Source organism: Lithobates pipiens, unplaced genomic scaffold, assembly GCF_037356315.1.
Source record: "Lithobates pipiens isolate NorthernLeopardFrog02 unplaced genomic scaffold, aLitPip1_a1.2 Scaffold_22, whole genome shotgun sequence".
Lineage (NCBI taxonomy): Eukaryota > Metazoa > Chordata > Amphibia > Anura > Ranidae > Lithobates > Lithobates pipiens.
This window is the reverse complement of record NW_027507784.1, coordinates 22662561-22683471: the sequence shown is the minus strand read 5'-3', so window position 1 is coordinate 22683471 and position 20911 is coordinate 22662561. Positions and strand designations below refer to the sequence as shown.

The window sequence follows — 20911 nt, the reverse complement described above, 5'->3', positions numbered from 1 at the left end:
TTGTGTGTTAGTGATTAGCAGACTGTACGTCAGTCCCTATACCGCTGAAGGACTGCTGCAGTATAGGTGAGCGGTCAGCAGTGGTGCACGTCAACCCTATCTATTGTGGACCTATAGCGGTCCTTACAGAACAGCAGACTGTACCGCACTCAAGCCTATGTACCGTAGCACCCTATACCAAGTTACCAGTCCTTATAAGAACTTTTGTGGACCAAGCAGGTTGTGTATTAGTGTTTAGCAGACTGTACGTCAGTCCCTATACCGCTGAAGGACTGCTGCAGTATAGGGCAGCGGTCAGCAGTGGTGCACGTCAACCCTATCTATTGTGGACCGATAGCGGTCCTTACAGAACAGCAGACTGTACCGCACTCAAGCCTATGTACCGTAGCACCCTATACCAAGTTACCAGTCCTTATAAGAACTTTTGTGGAACAAGCAGGTTGTGTGTTAGTGATTAGCAGACTGTACGTCAGTCCCTATACCGCTGAAGGACTGCTGCAGTATAGGGCAGCGGTCAGCAGTGGTGCACGTCAACCCTATCTATTGTGGACCGATAGCGGTCCTTACAGAACAGCAGACTGTACCGCACTCAAGCCTATGTACCGTAGCACCCTATACCAAGTTACCAGTCCTTATAAGAACTTTTGTGGACCAAGCAGGTTGTGTATTAGTGTTTAGCAGACTGTACGTCAGTCCCTATACCGCTGAAGGACTGCTGCAGTATAGGGCAGCGGTCAGCAGTGGTGCACGTCAACCCTATCTATTGTGGACCGATAGCGGTCCTTACAGAACAGCAGACTGTACCGCACTCAAGCCTATGTACCGTAGCACCCTATACCAAGTTACCAGTCCTTATAAGAACTTTTGTGGACCAAGCAGGTTGTGTATTAGTGTTTAGCAGACTGTACGTCAGTCCCTATACCGCTGAAGGACTGCTGCAGTATAGGGCAGCGGTCAGCAGTGGTGCACGTCAACCCTATCTATTGTGGACCGATAGCGGTCCTTACAGAACAGCAGACTGTACCGCACTCAAGCCTATGTACCGTAGCACCCTATACCAAGTTACCAGTCCTTATAAGAACTTTTGTGGAACAAGCAGGTTGTGTGTTAGTGATTAGCAGACTGTACGTCAGTCCCTATACCGCTGAAGGACTGCTGCAGTATAGGGCAGCGGTCAGCAGTGGTGCACGTCAACCCTATCTATTGTGGACCGATAGCGGTCCTTACAGAACAGCAGACTGTACCGCACTCAAGCCTATGTACCGTAGCACCCTATACCAAGTTACCAGTCCTTATAAGAACTTTTGTGGAACAAGTGAGTTGTGAATGTTTAGCAGACTGCAGCAGAAGGGCAGCAGTCAAGTATAATATCCTTTCTATATTTGGAAGAAAGAATATTATACATGTACAAGCCTATTACTGTACCACTGATACCAGTCCTGAAAAGAACCTTTGTGGAACTAATAATAACAGCAAGTCTTTAAAATTACCCTCACTGCCTGACAACACTGCTTCCTTCCTGTCCCTATACAAATTGGCAAAAAAAGAGAACGATTAGTGGTTACTGGAACAGCTCTTTTGTGGACCTTGATAGTAACAGCTAATGATGATGATGATGATGATGATGATGAAAGACTAATCTGGCTGTCCCTGTAGCATACACCGTCCTTTCCCTTTCTCTAAACTAACAAAAGACACTCAGGCTGCTGCAAGAATCAGCAGCACAGCAAACCTATCAACACCTAACACCTATACCAGTCCTGAAAAGAACTTTTGTGTACCAAATAGCTAGTGGTTTATCTCTCCCTACTCCACACAGGAACCTGTCCCTATCTTAACAGAAGAAAGAATGTAAAATGGCCACCGGATCGGGTGTATTTATAGGTTAGGGGGAATGTACAAGTGTCCATGTGCTGTCATGTCTCAATTGGCTGTCCTGTATCACATGATAAACGTGTCACCAAAGGTTAAAGTTCTTGTATACATTAAACACGTAAGTCCGCCGCGGCGAACGACGGAAAAAGGCGTTCGAACGTGCGGACCGCGAATGTCGGAAATTCGCCGCGAAACGACCGCCGGGCGAACCGTTCGGCCATCACTACTGGGCAGTCACTCTGAAATGGGTCTCGGCCAGGCGGGGGATCCCGGACGTGGAGACGAGTCCGAGGACTGAGCATTTTCTTCCCCGGCAAGAATTTGGCAATCGTGCAAAAGTCGGATGCCTTCCTCCACTGTTTTGATAGCGATTGTTCTCCCCTCCTTGGAAACCAGAAGCTTGGCCGGGTATGCCCATTTGTAGGGAATACGATGGTTCCGCAGGGGTTTCGTGATAGTCGCCATGCTCCGTCTCCTTTGCATCGTGAATGCTGATAAATTGGGGAAAAAGGACAAGCCATGTGCTGACTCTGGTAAGTTTTCAGAATTCCTCATCTGTAGAAGGAATCTTTCTTTGGTTTGAAAAAAGGTAATTCTTACTATAGTGTCTCTCGGCAGGTGGTCTGGGATATGCCTGGGCTTAGGAAGTCTATGGATCCGATCGATAGCAAGATCATTTATAGAAGCTTCAGGCAAAGCGTCTTGCAGAATTTTTTGAAAGTGAGCTTGTAGATCTGGTGGCTTGACCGACTCCGGTATCCCACAAATCTTTATATTATTTCTCCTTGAGCGGTCCGAGGTCAGCCAATTTTTCCTTCATTAAAGTCAGCTCATCATCTCTCTCATTATGGGCGTCAATGACCTCATTAATGGGTTCTGCAAACTCACTCATTTTGTGCTCTATGTGAGAAACCCTGTCCCCCACCGCCTTAACCTCTTCTTTAAAGTTGTTTGCAAGAGACATTATATCAGGATGCAGCGTGCTGCGGAGAGACACCAGCATATCTTTTAAAGTAGTGTCTATTACTGGCTGATTGCTAGTGGGGAATTCCAGTATGGAGTCCTGGAGCTCTCTGGTGTCATTTAGGGAAGCATTACTGAGATCCTCCTCCTCTCTTCCCTGCATATGTGGCTGCTTTGCTTTCACTGGGCTGGAAGTGGAGGACGCTGAGGGGGAAATAAGCTTGTCCCCTGATGAGGATGCTGAACGAAGATGCGTGTGATCAGCGCTAGGGGAATGCTCCTTTGCATGCCTGCCACGTTCCCTGTCTTGTCTCTTACCGGCGCCATCTTGGGCCTGTGTGTTGCGGGGATGGCGGTAGAAATCCGTCATCCTACTCAGCCGTTTAGCTTCCTTTCTGTGGCGGGACATGTTCCCCACGTCTGCCCGACCTCGTTGAGGGAAAAATCGCCGTGGTACGCCGCCCAGGTATGCGGTAGTAAGCTCCGGTAGTTTGCGGTGGACGGAGCTCCCTTACAACGCGGCCATACTCCTCGGCTGTCGGCCACGCCCCCTTTTCACATAGTTTTTAAAATGATAATGTCCTTTCTTTTAAAAGTATTTTTGTTCAATCTGCAGGTCTCCTCAAAATAAATTTCTGGCGCTCTTATTAGAATGAAGTGGAACTTCCTACAACTTCCTTCATCATAAGGGTAACAAAGCTCTACCGCAGGGGTGTCCAAACTTTTTTCAAAGTGGACCGGATTTGATGAAGTGAACATGCCTGAGAGCTGACCATTTTGCCTGACATTCTTTGAACCATTGAAAATTCGGTCTAAGTGTGTCCATCCGAGCACTAATACACGGCCCAACGAGAATTCTCTTGCCTTTGTCGCACTCGTTCCCAACACACAGATGAATGCTCTGCACTTTAGGGGGCACCGTTAATTCTTAATGGTACCCCACACATTGGAAAATGTAGGGTGCTTTTGGTGCAGGGCAATAAAAAAAAAAAAAACACACACACACACACATACAGACACATGTGCGCACACACACACACATACAGACACATGTGCACATACACACACACATACAGACATACATGCACACAAATACAGACACATGCATACACATACATACATACACACACATGAATAAAGGCCTTTTTAACACGAATCTAGCTTGTAGTACAGTACCTTTGCAGCTTCCTCATTCAGCCGGGTACTGCACTGTAGGGGGAAGCAGAGAGCACAGCACAATCCTCTGCACTTTACTTTCACTTTTGAAGCTCACGGAGCTTCTCGCAGTGCCAGGGATCGGCTGATCTGACAGCCCTGCTCCCATGGCACAATAAATTGAGAAAGAGCAGGCGGGCCGTTCAAAACCGGATCGCGGGCCGGACTTTGGACATGCCTGCTCTACCGCATCTCCCACTTGTGAGTTTCAAGTCTATATTTCTGAATTGGAATGCCTACAAAAAAAGGAGGCTATTTAAGGCTGGGTTCACACTGCTGCGGGGGGAGATCCGGATGTGATTCGCACCGCAAATCACATCCGATCTCCGTAGCGATGCGAGTTCAGCCATACAGATAGTATGGCTGAATTCGCAGCGCTCCCGCAGCAAACTCGCACGGGACCCTTTTTTTGGTCCGCAACAGAATCGGATCGCATGGGGGTTCACACCATGCGATCCGATTCCTGTACGAGTCTGCAGATCGCACTGCGATATGCGGACGGATCTGGGGGTGTCATTAACATAACATTGACACTCCCAGCAGTCCGCATAGGGCAGTGTGAACTGCCGGCGGGAGGTGTGCGATGCGGGAAAACGCTGCGGATTCGCGGCGTTCCCGCATCGCAGAGGTGTGAACCCGGCCTTAACCTGTAAACCTATCAAACTGTTGCTGAAATAAATACAAACAAGAGTCTAGAAAATATTTCTATTTTTTATTTTTACAAGTGTTTTGAATATTAATAAAAAAAATAACATAAGAAAAACTGTTGCTGAAAAACATTTGAAAGTTTAGAAAACATTTTTATATTTTACGGCGTTTTGAACATTCATAAAAAAACAAACAAAAAAAAAAAACATAATAATAATAATATAATAAATAGAATATATACAAATAGGAGCGCACCCAAGGACAATGGTACCTACATCCGATATGAACGCAGAACCAAGCAAAAAAAGTACGGGGGAAGGAAGTTGAGGGTTTTGTTGGTACCATCGATGACTACACAAATGTTACAACAATTAAAAACATAAGCTGTTTTATTACAAAATTGTAAAAGTTGTACACAAACATATACAGTATAGACTCCCAACATCTGCTAATAAAAAATAAATAAAAAAGTATCTCTCAGCAAGACACGCGCACTCATACACACACACAAGTAATGTCACCCCAAACAAGAGAAAAAAAAAATGCAAAAAAAATGGAGTTATTTTTAAAATGAAAAAAAAAAAAATAATAATAATGTTAACACGGTTTTTAAAGTATAAAACTTCTGTGCAGTTCTTGTGCCAACATAAGTAATTTGACATGAACATTTGTTGTCTAGAAGACGAGTGAATTGATTTCCATACCTGATCTGCATTCTAACCACTTGCCCTTTGGAATATTTACCCCCCTCTTCATGACCAGTCCATTTTTTGCATTACTTTAACTGACAATTGCGCGGTCATGCAACACTGTACCCAAATACAATTTATGTAATTTTTTATTTTATTTTTTTGGTGCTATTTGATCGCCACTGGGTTTTTTTTTGTTTTTTTTTGCGCTAACAAAAAAAGAAAAAATTTTTTTTTTTGCAAAAATAAATATATAAAAACATATAAAACATATCCAATAAAAAAAAAAATCTAATTTCTTAATAAATTTAGGCCTATATGTATATATAAAAATCTCAATAAGCATATATTAATTGGTTTACACAAAACTATCAAATATATATATTGTATTTTTTTGTTTTTTTTTTAATACTAGTGATGGCAGCAATCGGCAACTGACTGCAATATTGCAGCTGACGATCAGACACTAACTGACACTTTGCGGGAACCAGTGACGCTAAATCAGTGATCAGTGCTAAAAATATGCACTGTCACTGCACTAATGCCACTGACTGGGAAGGGGTTAAACATCTAAGGCGATCGTAAGGGTTAAATGTGTGCCTAGCCAGTGTTTATGTGCTACACAATGTGATGGTTTTTTTTTTCTATTGGATATAGTGGATTTTTTTTCCTTGTTTTGCAGGGAAAGAAAATCCATCACATCCCCTCTGACAGGACGGAGCTCTGCTTTGTTTGCATAGACAGAGCTATGTTCTGCTCCCCATTCCCACCTGAGACCTTGTAACACTAAGCCCTTGTACACACGGTCGGAGATTCCGACAACCAAATCCGTCGGATCTTGTCCGAAACTGTTGCATACACACGGTCAGACAAAGTTGTCGGAAAATCCAATCGTTCGTAACGTGATGACGTTATTTCGTTACGACGGGACTACGTTCAGGCTAGTAGCCAATAGCTTTGATGTAGGAATTTGATCTGAGCATGCGTGGCACTTTGTCCGATCGGAATTCTCTACACATGATCGGAGTATGTCCGATCGGAGCATTTTTTCGGAAAATATTTCCGGCAAGTTGGAAAATTTGGTCCGACGGATATTCCGACGGAAACAGTCCGATGCAGACCACACACAGTCGGAATATCCGACAAAACGTTCCGATCTGACACATTCCATCGGAATCTCCGATCATGTGTACAAGGGCTAACAAGTCACATGACACCGGGGGGGGAGGGAAAATGGCTAATTGGGTCCAATTTGGACATTTTCACTTAGGGGGGTGTACTGACTTTTGCTTCCAGCGGTTTAGACATTAATGGCTGTGTGTTGAGTTATTTTGAGGGGACGGCAAAGTTACACTGTTATACAAGCTGTACACTCACTACTTTACATTGTAGACAAGTGTCATTTCTTCAGTGTTGTCACATGAAAAGAGATAAGAAAAGATTTACACAAATGTGGGGGGTGTACTTACTTTTGTGAGATACTGTACAGACTGAAGCAAAATAAAAAGTTGATACATAATTACTAAATTACTAAAACTGGAACACTCAGAATCTGGTACAGCTCGGCATGGGAGCCAATCAGCTTTTAACTTCAGCTTGCCCAGATAAGCGTTGGCAATAAGACCTTGAAAGCTGATTGGTGTCTATGCCGAGTTCCACCAGACGCTGCGATTTTTAGTAAATAACCCCCCATAGTTTTCACATTCGAAGTAAAGCCACTTCCACCTTTTTAAAGGTTTTAGGTATAGGAAGACATGGAACTAAACATGTGATGAGATTTACCATGAAAGGAACATCAACCAGAGGGGGATGAAGATCATAACCATGAACAGGACATGCATGTGAGACGGAGCACCGGATGGCGGTGCTGCCATGTTGGCATAACCTTCATAAAAAGTCTCATTTCCCGGCATGGACGCGTTGCCGGAGTGTGAAACGATCTGTGCTCTGTTGAGAGATGGAACGTACGTCATTATCCAGGGCAGGTAATAGCGGATATTTGTGTAGACACCGGGTAGGTTTGGCCGGGCGCAGCCAATTCCCCAATTGATAATCCCAACTTGCACCCAGATGCCTTCCCCTTTGTAAACCAGGGGGCCGCCAGAGTCACCCTGCAATAAGAAAGAGCAAAGTGGGAGAATTTATATTAAATATATTCAATACATTTTGACTGTACACGTATTCTTGAGATGCAACCAAATAGAAAAATGAATTGCCCGTAAAATGTTTATTATTATTATTATTTTTTTTTTTTTTACTATTATCAATTATTTGAAATATAATATTATTTTTAGTTATGTATATGTGATATTTTGCATATCTGTAAATTCATATTTGAAAATTGAATAAAAAGATATAATATAAAATGATTACTATTCCTAATTTAGTAATAAAATAATATAAAATGAATAAATAAAATAAATTTAAAAAAATGGACACATTAACCACTTCTGGGCCTATTCTGGCACTTCTCTCCTACATGTAAAAATAATAATTTTTTTGCTAGAAAAATTACTCAGAACCCCAAAGCATTATAAATATATATTTTTTTTTTTAGCAGACACCCTAGGGAATAAAATGGCGGTCATTGCAACTTCTTATCTTGCACAGTATTTGTGCAATAATTTTTCAAAAGCCTTTAAAAAAACAAAAAAAAAAAAAACGGTTTTATGAATGAAAAAAAAATAACAAAACAAACAAAAAGTTAGCCTAATTTCTTTGTATTTTTTAATAATGTGAAAGATGATGTTACGCCGAGTAGATACCTAAATGTAAAAATCATCATTTTTTTGCTAGAAAATTACTCAGAACCCCCCAAACATTATAAATGTTTTTTTTGTTTTTTTTTTTAAGCAGACACCCTAGAGCAGTGATGGCGAACCTCGGCACCCCAGATGTTTTAGAACGACATTTCCCATGATGCTCATGCACTCTGCAGTCTAGTAAAGCATCATGGGAAATGAAGTTAAAAAACATCTGGGGTGCTGAGGTTCGTCATCACTGCCCTAGGCAATAAAAGGGCGGTCATTGTAACTTTTTATCTTGCACGGTATTTTCGCAATAATTTTTAAAACGCCTTTTTTGGAAAAAAAAAAAAAAACGGTTTCACGAATTAAAAAAAAACAAAAAAAAAAACAGTAAAGTTAGCCCAATTTCTTCGTATTTTTTAATAATGTGAAAGATGATGTGACGCCGAGTAGATACCTAACAACACGTCGCGCTTTATAATTGTGCACACTCTTGGAATGGCGCCAAACTTCGGTACTTAAAAATCTCCATAGGCGACGCTTTGAAAATTGTTTACAGGTTACCGGTTTAGAGATACAGAGGACGTCTAGTGCTAGAATTGTTGCACACGCTCTAGCGCATGCGGCGTTACCTCACATGTGTGGGTTGAATTGCGTTTACATATGTGGGTGGGACTTACATGCATATTCGCTTCTGAACGCGAGCAACCGGGGACAGGGGCATTTTAAATCTTTTTTTTTTTTTTTTACACTTTTTTTTTACAGGCATCATTCAGATATTATTCTTTCCAGCCAGCGATTCTGTGCACAATAAGAATGATCCTAGCGCGGCATATTTTTTATTTTACCAAATTTTTTTATTTTTACATTTTTTTTTTTATCACTTTTATTCCTATTACAAGGAATGTAAACATCCCAATATGAATGTATTGTGTCAGGTACTCTTTATGGAGAGATGTGGGGTCAACAAGACCACTCTTTTCAAAGTGTTGCCTATGGAGATTTTTAAGTACCGAAGTTTGGCGCCATTCCATGAGTGGGCGCAATTTTAAAGCCTGACGTGTTAGGCGGGCATCATTCGGATATCCCCGCACAAAGTCAAGGACGTCATAGGACGCCCTAAGGTATTGATTGGTATAGCAACATCTGCTGCTATAGATATCTACCGGTGTCGTACAGATGAACCAATAAAGCTGTAATTAAATCTGTGTAGATTTTGCCTTCCCTGGTTATTCCCTCACCTCTCGTGAACATGCTAATTAAAGTGCTTGTAGACCCTTGAGCAAGGGATGGATCTCATGAAGCCGCACGTCAATGCAGACCCACTAGTATTAGAATGCCTGGGCTCCCGCCAGGCCAGCACGTGAAACAAATCCTCTTTCATAAGTTGTACCTGTTGATCTGCAGTCTTCTCTTCTCTAAGTCCGTTCGAAGTGCTGAATTTATAATATTTATCTGAGCTGTCAGAAAAAAAGGGGGGGGGGGTGGCTGAAATTACAGTCTGCAGAGCTCAATGAGGAGAGCTCTGACAGCTGATTGGAGGGAAAGGGAAAGGGAAAGGGACACCTATACTGTGTGTTGGAGATTCCTCCCCTGCCACTTTTTTTTTCTCTTGGTGTTAGGAGTGACTCATGCTGACAGCCGAGGAAGGAGTCAGCAAGTAATAATAACACTTATGCCGTGTACACACGACCGGACTTTTCGAGGGACTAGGTCCGACGGACTTTCGGACTTGGCCACACACAATCACACCAAAGTCCGACGGATTTGAACGTGATGACGTACGACCGGACTAGAATAAGGAAGTTCATAGCCAGTAGCCAATAGCTGCCCTCGTGTCGGTTTTTGTCCAGCGGACTAGCAACGGATTTCTCGGTCCGGCGGAGTTCCGGTGGAAAAATGTAAAACATGTCCTATTTCTAAAGTCCGCCGGATTTTTGGCAAGCAAAGGTCCGATGGAGCCCACACAAGAGGGAGGGACGTTTAATCACTTAAACACTAATCCTTTCTCTGACATTTGTTGGTTTCAAGTTAAAATCATATTATTTTGTTTACTACCCCCAAACATGATTATATATATATATATATATATATATATATATATATATATATATATATATATATATATATATATATATATATATATATATAAAATTATATAATTATTATTATTATTTTTTTATTATTTTATTATTATTTTATTATTATTAATATATATATATATATTTTTTTTTTTTTTAGTAGAGACCCTAGAGAATAAAATGATGGTTGTTGCAATATTTTACGTCACATTGTGTTTGCGCAGCAGTTGTTCAAATGCAATTTTTTGGGAGAAAATATTACACTTAAAGCGGGAGTTCCGCCGTTTTTTTTTTTTTTTTTTAAAAGCCAGCAGCTACAAATACTGCAGCTGCTGACTTTTGAAATAAGGACACTTACCCGCCCAGCGCGCCCGCGATGTCGGCAACCGAAGCCGATCTCTCGATCGTCTCTCGGGTGCTACCGCCGCCATCTTGGCTATGGGAATCAGGAAGTGGAGCCTTGGGGCTTCATTTCCCGGTTCCCTACTGCGCGTGCGCGAGTCACGCTGTGCAATAAGGACGGTCCCCGCTGTCTCTGGGATCCGTGTGTTTCCCAGCAGGCAACGGGGGACCTGCGGAAAGGGGCGTAGATTCTGCGGAAAGGGGCGTAGATTCTGCGGATATCTATGCCGGAAGTGGGTGCAGATACCTGTACTGTACAGGTACCTGCACCCCCCTCCCCCCTGAAAGGTGGCAATTGTGGCGCCGGAGGGGGGGAGGGTTCCAATGAGCGGAAGTTCCACTTTAGGGTGGACCTCCGCTTTAAATGAAAAAAAAAAACAGTAGTTATCCCAATATTTTTTGTATAATGTGAAAGATTTTACGCAGCGAGAATCGTGATTTTTTTTTATTCTAAGCAAAAAAAAATTGTGATTCTCATTTTGTCAGAATCGTGCGGCTCTATGTCTGAGGTTTGTAACTATTTTATATTTTTCGATATAAACTTTCCTTTTTTTTTTTCTTTTTTTTTGCCGGGTACTTGTGTTTCTGTATGCAGTTTCAAGCAGATCGTGGCGGGCGGGAGGGTCGGCACGGTGCTGTAGGTATTTACTGTAGCCTGTTAGCAAGTTATCATTTCAGCATCATACGGTTTCCGGTATCTTTACATACCGTGCAAGCGTCTTTTTTGCCTTCCTTGTACCCAGCGCACATCATGTCTGCTTGGATCATAGGTTTACTGGGCTTGACTCTGAACAAGGACTGATACATAGCCTCGCAGTTATTGTTGCTGATCAAAGCCAACTGCACCTCCTGCAGGGTCCCAGGGGACGAAAGCTGAACTGTGAAAAACAAAGAACAGATATTACTATTAAAGCGGATCTTCACCGCATCTGAGCACCACAAACCAAAAACACTATTTAATTCATTTTTAACATTCAAAGCAAACTCCCCCATCCATCCATGTCTCCATGTTTTTTTTTTTGGTTTTTTTTTTGGTTTTTTTTCACTTTGAAAAACACCCCCTAGCATTTCTGTCCATGGCCATCTTGAGTAAGGGCAAACGACTCATGTACCATTTACTTCCTGGAGTCTGTCTGCCCTTAGCTCAATCATGCATGCAGGAGAGTATGCTTCCCTGAGAGAATTCCTCCCACTATCAACCCCTCCTGAAGACACCTGAGTTACTTAAAAAGAAACCCAGTTGTTGACCCCCCTGAAGACTCGGGGGATGTATGACATCATTTGTCTAGGTGAGAAACCTAGAAGTAAGTGAAAAATGTAAAAAAGAATTTTAAAACAAGCAAATGTGGTATACTATCCTATCAGTTTTATAATGCTGGCAGCATGAGGATTAAAAATAATCAATGTTGATTGGGAGAGTGAAGTTCCACTTTTAATCTCTCCATAGCACATGATGGAGAGCTGCCCCACCTACTGGCCATAAGCCTGAATAAAAAATATTTTTGGAAACATATGTAACAATAACATCTCAAACTCATGCAACAGATTGCCTGCTAAAATATAAGTAAAAAATTAATTCTATTGAAGCTAAGACAAGACAAGGTACGGTAACATGAGACAAGACAAAAAAAAGACGAAAAAAAATAAGAGAAGAGAAGGCAAGATAAGATAAGACATGACACGGCGGGATGAGACGAGATCTGATAGGATGACATAAGATAAGACAAGACAAGACGAGACGAGATGAGAAATTACAAGACAAGACGAGATGAGATACGATAAGATGAGATAAGATAAGTTAAGTTAAAACAAGACAAAGTAAGGTAAAATGAGACGAGTTAAGATAAGACACGACAAGACGAGACAAGATACGATAATGTGAGATAAGATAAGCCAAGATACGATAAGATCAGATACGATAACATACGACGAGACAAGATTTGATAAGATAGGTTAGGAGAAGATAAGTGAAGACAAGATGAGACAAGACACGATAAGATAAGCCAAGATAAGCCGAGACGAGCCAAGACAAGACGAGCTGAGACAAGACGAGACAAGGTAAGGTAAAATGAGATAAGACAAGACAAGACAAGGTACAACAAGACACGACGAGACAAGGTAAGGTAAAACGAGACAAGACAAGACACGACGAGACAAGGTAAGGTAAAACGAGACAAGACAAGACAAGATAAGATGAGACAAGACAAGGTAAGGTAAAACGAGACAAGACAAGATAAGATAAGACAAGACAAGACAAGGTAAGGTAAAACGAGACAAGATAAGATAAGACAAGACAAGACAAGGTAAGGTAAAATGAGACAAGACAAGACAAGATAAGATAAGATAAGATAAGACAAGACAAGACAAGGTAAGGTAAAACGAGACAAGACAAGACAAGGTAAGGTAAAACGAGACAAGACAAGATAAGACAAGACAAGGTAAGGTAAAATGAGACAAGACAAGATAAGATAAGACAAGACAAGACAAGGTAAGGTAAACGAGACAAGACAAGACAAGACAAGGTAAGTTAAAACGAGACAAGACAAGAAAAGACAAGGTAAGGTAAAACGAGACAAGACAAGACAAGGTAAGGTAAAACGAGACAAGACAAGGTAAGGTAAAACGAGACAAGACAAGACAAGACAAGGCAAGGTAAGGTAAAACGAGACAAGACAAGACAAAACAAGGTAAGGTAAAACGAGACAAGACAAGATAAGACAAGACAAGACAAGACAAGGTAAGGTAAAACGAGACAAGACAAGATAAGACAAGACAAGGTAAGGTAAAACGAGACAAGACAAGATAAGATAAGACAAGACAAGGTAAGGTAAAACGAGACAAGACAAGAAAAGACAAGACAAGACAAGACAAGACAAGGTAAGGTAAGGTAAGGTAAAACGAGATAAGATAAGATAAAAGACAAGACAAGACAAGGTAAGGTAAAACGAGACAAGACAAGGTAAGGTAAAACGAGACAAGACAAGACAAGACAAGGTAAGGTAAGGTAAAACGAGACAAGACAAGACAAAACAAGGTAAGGTAAAACGAGACAAGACAAGATAAGACAAGACAAGACAAGACAAGGTAAGGTAAAACGAGACAAGACAAGATAAGACAAGACAAGGTAAGGTAAAACGAGACAAGACAAGATAAGACAAGACAAGACAAGACAAGACACGACAAGGTAAGGTAAGGTAAAACGAGATAAGATAAGATAAAAGACAAGACAAGACAAGGTAAGGTAAACGAGACAAGACAAGACAAGGTAGGGTAAAACGAGACAAGACAAGACAAGATAAGGTAAAACGAGACAAGACAAGACAAGACAAGGTAAGGTAAAACGAGACAAGACAAGATAAGATAAGACAAGACGTTGTGAGATGAGATGAGATGAGATAAGGTAACCTTTTGAGAAACTTAATGAAAACTAAAAAAAAGTTTTACATTTTATAACATTTTCATAATTGGTTCTTTTTAAGTTTCTGTTCTTTTTTGTTTTTCTAACTGGGAACACTTTTCCTTCTACCTTTTCACTTTGATCTCATCCACTTTTGCCATACGTGATCTATTGACAGGACAACCTGTATTTTAACATGACAAAATGCCTGCTGGGGCAAACCTGATCTGACCACCCTAGGTAACACCCACATGTGATGCTAAGCCTCCATTGATTGAGAGAACTGAAATCCACTGAATGAAAAGAAACACTCAGCCTGAGGAGGAAAAGTGTAGATGATTCTGAATGTCCTTCAACCAAGAAATATGGCAGTGTGGGTGAAGCTTAAGGGGTCACAATAATTCAGTAAACTGAGAGGGTCCAGGCCGGTGGGGCAGGGGCCCAATAAGGCCCATTCTGGGCCCTTTGATTTCCTGGTTACAGTGCACAACCATGCACTTGTACACAAGGTGGGGGCAGACAGGCCACTCTCTGAGCTGCTGGGTGGAATTAGCAAGCTTGTACGTGAATATGGAAGTCAAAGGGCCTGCTCACCGCTTTCACATAGCAGCTCAGAGCATGGCCTGCCTGCCCCCACCTTGCGTACACATGCAGCTGGCAGCAGGATTATTTTGGTAAGAATAGGTAGCATCTTGGTGCGAGATGGAAACGGTAGGTGGTAGTGGGGTGCCCTAAGTAAATTTTTGCATTGGGGCCAACGAGCTTCAAGCTACACCTCTGTGTGGCAAACTCTACCTGACCTGCTGTAGGTTCTAATGCACCGTGTGAGAAACTCACAGTGTGCAGTGAAAACATAGTTAGCCATCCCAGTACAGAAGAGGAGTCGGTACAACGGAGCAAGGCTGAAAGGAAAGCTTGAAGTCAAGTTCCGAGTTACCATTATAGAAAGGTCTACCTATAAAGAAAATCAACACGGGGGGCTTCTATAATTGTTTCTATTTCCTGGAAGAGGTGGGGGAGGAGGGGTGGAGAGGAGTAGAGTTGTACCATTCATTTAACTTATATATAAGAAGTATCTTTTGAAACTTTGTTAGTAAGTTTACCATTTTGTTGAGTGTTCCCCCATCCAGTTGCCCAGCATAGTGTTCCCTCTGGAAGTTGAAGCGTCGGAGATGGGAGGCAGACAGGAAGGATGTAGGGTGTAAATTCCACCGGTTTATCCAGTATCACCAGGGCGATGTCCCCACTATCTCCTGTGAAATTTGGGTGTATGACGATATTTTGGACAGCTCTGGCCACTACAGTGCTATCCTCCAGTTTGGTGAGTTGGTACGCCCCAAGGTAGACCTTGAAAATTGAGATATTCTTCCTGTGAGAGAGAATTTTGCACATAACCGGGGTCAAAATACATTGGATATGACATTCGGAAGTTCTAATAAACTTTCCTGGACAAAATGTAAAATTGTTAAAAATGTTAAACCCATTCCTGCCCGCCCTCTTATCTGGTCTATTAAGTCCGGGAAATGGGAAAGTCTACCTAATCATGTGACTACTGGGACTGGCTATCACAGTGGTCACATGATCAGGAGCCCGGTACCGCACATACATGTCTTCGACAGCTCGGTGTCTGTGCTGGGAATGTGCACTGAGCGCGCTTTCAGTATAGAGACCTGTGCCCCCCCATGTGCAGCATGTGAGCGTTAAAGCCCACCCGTCACCCCACCACACATATTGGTCACAGGTTAACAACAAAAAAATATATATATTTCACAACAAGTGCTACTGCAAAAAACAGGAGAGCATAAGAGGTAGGACATAAAACTCTTCGTTCAGTAACTGAATAAATGATAGCCAACAAAAATGGGTCTAAAGATAAAAAATGTCTTAAGCTTCCACATAGGCACAAGCAATGATGACCACATTGTAATGTTATTGTCTCCTATGATCATCAGCTCCATCTAGTGGTCATATTGCGATATTTTTCTATTAAGCATAACGGCCACTAGATGGAGCTGACAATCATAGGGGAAAATTATTAAAAAAATGATATGGCAACCATTCTTTGTGCCTGCACGAATGCTTAAAGCGGGAGTTCCGCCGTTTTTTTTTTTTTTTTTTTTAAAGCCAGCAGCTACAAATACTGCAGCTGCTGACTTTTGAAATAAGGACACTTACCCGCCCAGCGCGCCCGCGATGTCGGCACCCGAAGCCGATCGCTCGATCACCTCTCGGGTGCTGCCGCCACCGCCATCTTGGCTATGGGAATCAGGAAGTGGAGCTTTGGGGCTTCATTTCCCGGTTCCCTACTGCGCATGCGCGAGTCGCGCTGCGCAATAAGGATGGTCCCCGCTGTCTCTGGGATCCGTGTGTTTCCCAGCAGACAGCGGGGAAACTTCGGAAAGGAGCATAGATATCTGCGGAAAGGGGCGTATATTCTGCAGATATCTATGCCGGAAGTGGGTGCAGATACCTGTACTGTACAGGTATCTGCACCCCCCTCCCCCCTGAAAGGTGCCAATTGTGGCGCCGGAGGGGGGGAGGGTTCCAATGAGCGGAAGCTCCACTTTAGGGTGGACCTCCACTTTAAGACATGGCAACATTTTTAGACAAAGAATAAGGGAATAAATGAATGAAGCGCATTAGTTCCCCCTCTAGTGGTCAGAAATAGAATTGTAGTAATTTAAAAATTCACTATATAAAGCAAAGGTTTGCGGACATCCAATCGTCACATGAGCTTAATGGACATTTAAAAAAAAATGGGAATCAATATGGAGTAATGGAGTTGGCTTCTACTCATTTTCCTGTTCTGGCTTCAACAGTTTCCATTCTTCTGGGAGGGCTTTTTTTTGCAAGATGTGTGCCCAATTGCAAGGCCAGGTACTGATGCTGGGTGAGAGGAACTGTCTCACAATCAGCGTTCCAATTCATTCCAATAGGGTTGAGGTCAGGACTCTGTGCAGGTCAAGTCAACTTCCTCTGTACCAAATCATGTCTATAGATCTGGCTTTTATATACAGGGGCACAGTCGTGCTGGAACAGAAAAGGGTCTTCACCAAACTTAGCACAGTTCAGGAAGAGCACTATTGTCTTTGTATGATGTAGTGCTAACAGGACCCTTCACTGGAGACACCTGAACTTAAAGCGGGGTTCCACCGTAAAGTGGAAGGTCCGCTCATTGGAACCCCCCCGCCCCCTCCGGTGCCACAATTGGCACCTTTCAGGGGGGTGCAGATACCTGTATAATCCAAGTGTCTACACCCACTTCCGGGACAAGCTAGCCGCAGATGCCCCGCCACCCGTTGTGTTCTGGGAAACAAACAGTTCCCAGGACACAGCGGGGACCAGTGGAGACGCACAGCGCGACTCACGCATGCGCAGTAGGGAACCGGGCAGTGAAGCCGCAATGCTTCACTTCCCGATTCCCTGACAGAGGATGGCGGCGGGGGCAGCAGAGAGACGAGCGATTGCTCGTCTCCTGCTGCCAACATCGCTGGACCCTGGGACAGGTAAGTGTCCATTTATTAAAAGTCAGCAGCTGCAGTATTTGTAGTTGCTGACTTTTAATATTTTTTTTTTGCAGGTGGCGCTCCTCTTTAAAGTAGAGCTCCACCCAAAAAGGCTAAGCTCCGCTTGTTTGCTTCCTCCCCACCCCTCTGCTGTCACATTTGCCAATTTTTCGGGCGGGGAGCGTGTATCTGTTTTGACAGGTACCCGCTACCACTTCCGGGTGACTTCTCCAGGGTCGAGGTCACCGGGAAGTTTTCCCCCCCCCCCTCCTCCTTCCCCCGCCATCGGGGGCCATTCACAAAGCGCAGCGTGCTTTGCACATGAGCAGTAGAATTCTGGCTTTCTCCCTTACTAGAAATGGTGGGGGCAGCACCCGAGAGCTGACTGAAAAAATTGGCTGGGGCGAAGACCCCACTGGATTCCAGGACAGGTAAGTGTCCTAATATTAAAATCATAAGCTACAGTATTTGTAGCTGCTGACTTTTTTCTGAAGGAGCCTGGAGCTCCTCTTTAATCTTTTTTTGAGAGGGGGCATACATACCTTTGGCCAGGTAATTGGTGTGATGGTTGAGTGTCCACAAACATTTGGCCATATAGTGTATGTTCTTGCCCAGGTCCAAGGTGTATTAAAGCGGGAATTTGCCGGGAGTCTGCCGTTTTTTGTTTTTTTTTAAAGCCAGCAGCTACAAATACTGCAGCTGCTGACTTTTAAAATAAGGACACTTACCCGCCCAGTGCGCCCGCGATGTCGGCACCAGAAGCCGATCTCTCGATCGTCCCTCGGGTGCTGCCGCCGCCATCTTGGCTATGGGAATCAGGAAGTGGAGCCTTGGGGCTTAATTTCCCGGTTCCCTACAGCGCATGCGCGAGTCGTGCTGTGCAATAAGGATGGTCCCCGCTGTCTCTGGGATCCGTGTGTTTCCCAGCAGGCAGCGGGGGACCTTCGGAAAGGGGCGTAGATTCTGCGGAAAGGGGCGTACCTTCTGCAGAATCTACGCCGGAAGTGGGTGCAGATACCTGTACTGTACAGGTACCTGCACCCCCCTCCCCCCTGAAAGGTGCCAATTGTGGCGCCGGAAAGGGGGGAGGGTTCCAATGAGCGGAGGTTCCACTTTAGGGTGGACCTCCGCTTTAACTAAATCTTTAAATCACATGCCCGGCATACAACCTATTACAGATTCTTCAGACATTTGCTCGTCTTGCATTACAAGTCAATTTTCTATTTCTGTTCAGGTTTTGTCTTCTCTGTGCCCCAGGTAGATGCCCTAATGCTGCCTTCCCCTTTCCTCCTTCCTTCCTTCATGGGTATACAGCACTAGTTATGCCGCGTAGTACACACAACCCAGACTTTCCGGCAGAAAAGGTCCGCCGGTCTTCGCAACGGACTTTCTATGGACTTCCAAACGAACGGGCTTGCCCACCCATGAACGGACTAAAGTCCGTTGGAAAGTCCATTCGTATTGACGTAAGACGGGACTAAAAAAGGAAGTTCAATAGCCAGTAGCCAATAGCTGCCCTTGCCTCGTATTTGGTCCGTCGGACCAGCACACAGATGAACGGTTTTGTCGATAGGAATTGAGTCCGTCGGACAGATTTGAAACATGTTCTATTTCTAGGTCCGTCTGATTTTTTTTTTTTTTAAAGAAAAACGATCGGACTATCCCACACACGATCGGACTATAGTAGAACCTAGTCTGCCGGAAAGTCTGTGTACGCGGCATTACAGGCCATAGACGGTCTGTTTCCTTACTTTGTAAAGCAATGTGCAGCAGTCAGAACCACGGACTCGGAGATGAGGGACCCGCCACATATCGATATCCCATTTATTTGTAGGTCGACCTGCCATGGCCAAGCTCCTTTTCCTGCGTCTGCCCCGCCGACAATGCGACTTGCTACCATTGGTCTCCCGCAGGCTGTTAAAATCAGAGGAGAATGTGAGATCTTCGTTATATTTCCACACCTGTCCTATCATCATATCAACAACCAGAATAAAACTCCGATCTCTTCCAAGTGAGCGGAAAGTCTCCTCTAAAGCTGGTTATACATTAGTAACATTTTGTTTGAAATTTTTAATTTTTAGGAACCTTTGTTCGATTTTCTAATAGTTGGTTGAGTTTAAACCGATGAAGGTGTTTTACTTCAGTGGTGAGAAAATTAATTTTTTTTTCTAATACAACCAAATTTTTAGCAGTCTTTGCGTGATTTTCTTTAACCGCTTTCAGCCCCGAAACATTTTGCTGGCCAAAGACCAGACCACTTTTTGCGATTCGGGCACAGCGTCGCTTTAACTGACAATTGCGCGGTCGTGCGACGTGGCTCCCAAACAAAATTGACGTCCTTTTTTTTCCCCACAAATAGAGCTTTCTTTTGGTGGTATTTGATCACCCCTGCGGTTTTTATTTTTTACGCTATAAACAAAAATATAGCGACAAGTTTGAAAAAAAAACGCATTATTTTTTACTATTTCAGTAACATTATTTTAGTACCTTATTTTTTTGTTATAGTAAATATATAAATAAATATAAAAAATATAAATAAAAATAAATAAAAAATATATAAAAAATAAGTAAATACATTTTTTTGTTATAGTAAATATCCCCCAAAAATATATAAAAAAAAAACATTTTTTTCCTCAGTTTAGGCTGATACGTATTCTTCTACATATTTTTGGTAAAAAAAAAAAAAAAAAAAAAAAATCGCAATAAGCGATTATTGATTGGTTTGCGCAAAAGTTATAGCGTTTACAAAAAAGGGGATCGTTTTATGGCATTTTTATTATTATTTTTTTTTTTTTTTACTAGTAATGCGATTTTTATTGTGACTGCGACATTATGGCGGACACATCGGACATTGTTGACATATTTTTGGCACCAGTCATTTATACAGCAATCAGTGCTATTTAAATGCAGTGATTCCTGTGTAAATGACACTGGCAGTGAAGGGGTTAACCAGTGGGTGGCAGTGTAGGGGTTAAGTGTTCCTAGGGGCGTGTTACTAACTGTTGGGGGGCTGGGCTTTCTTTTAGTGAACATTGATCTCTGCTCCAATCACATGGAGCAGAGATCAGCGTCACTTGTTGCTAGGCAGAACAGGGAGATGCTTGTTTACAATGGCATCTCCCCATTCAACCGCCCCCGTGAGACAATCACGGGTATCCCCGCGGCAACCGAGTCCGCGGGACCCGCGACCGGACTTACGGGGGTCCCGACTGGCACACGGGCGCGCCCCCGGCGGCACGTACGCAATGGCAGGGCGGCATATAAAAATGGACGTACCTGTATGCCAATATGCCTGCCCGTGCCATTCTTCCGATGTACATTGGCGTGCGCCGGTCGGGAACTGGTTACGGGAAGTCTATTTATTCCAGAACTAACTGTTAAAAACTTC

At 43.1% G+C, this 20911-nt stretch overlaps 1 protein-coding gene across 1 annotated transcript in view; it reads right to left on the bottom strand.

The window, feature by feature from the left end:
- The window catches only part of LOC143925625 (transmembrane protease serine 9-like), a 77222-nt gene extending 57799 nt beyond the window's left edge, over positions 1 to 19423 (bottom strand). Inside the window, exons 1-5 of the mRNA XM_077450093.1 lie at positions 19275 to 19423; positions 15121 to 15386; positions 11329 to 11498; positions 7173 to 7501; positions 2764 to 2858 (exon numbers count right to left, since the gene is read on the bottom strand). Of these exons, the coding sequence (XP_077306219.1) occupies positions 2764 to 2858; positions 7173 to 7501; positions 11329 to 11498; positions 15121 to 15386; positions 19275 to 19423 (1009 nt within the window). The remainder of the gene's footprint in view (positions 1 to 2763; positions 2859 to 7172; positions 7502 to 11328; positions 11499 to 15120; positions 15387 to 19274) is intronic.
- Between the last annotated feature and the right edge of the window lie 1488 nt (positions 19424 to 20911).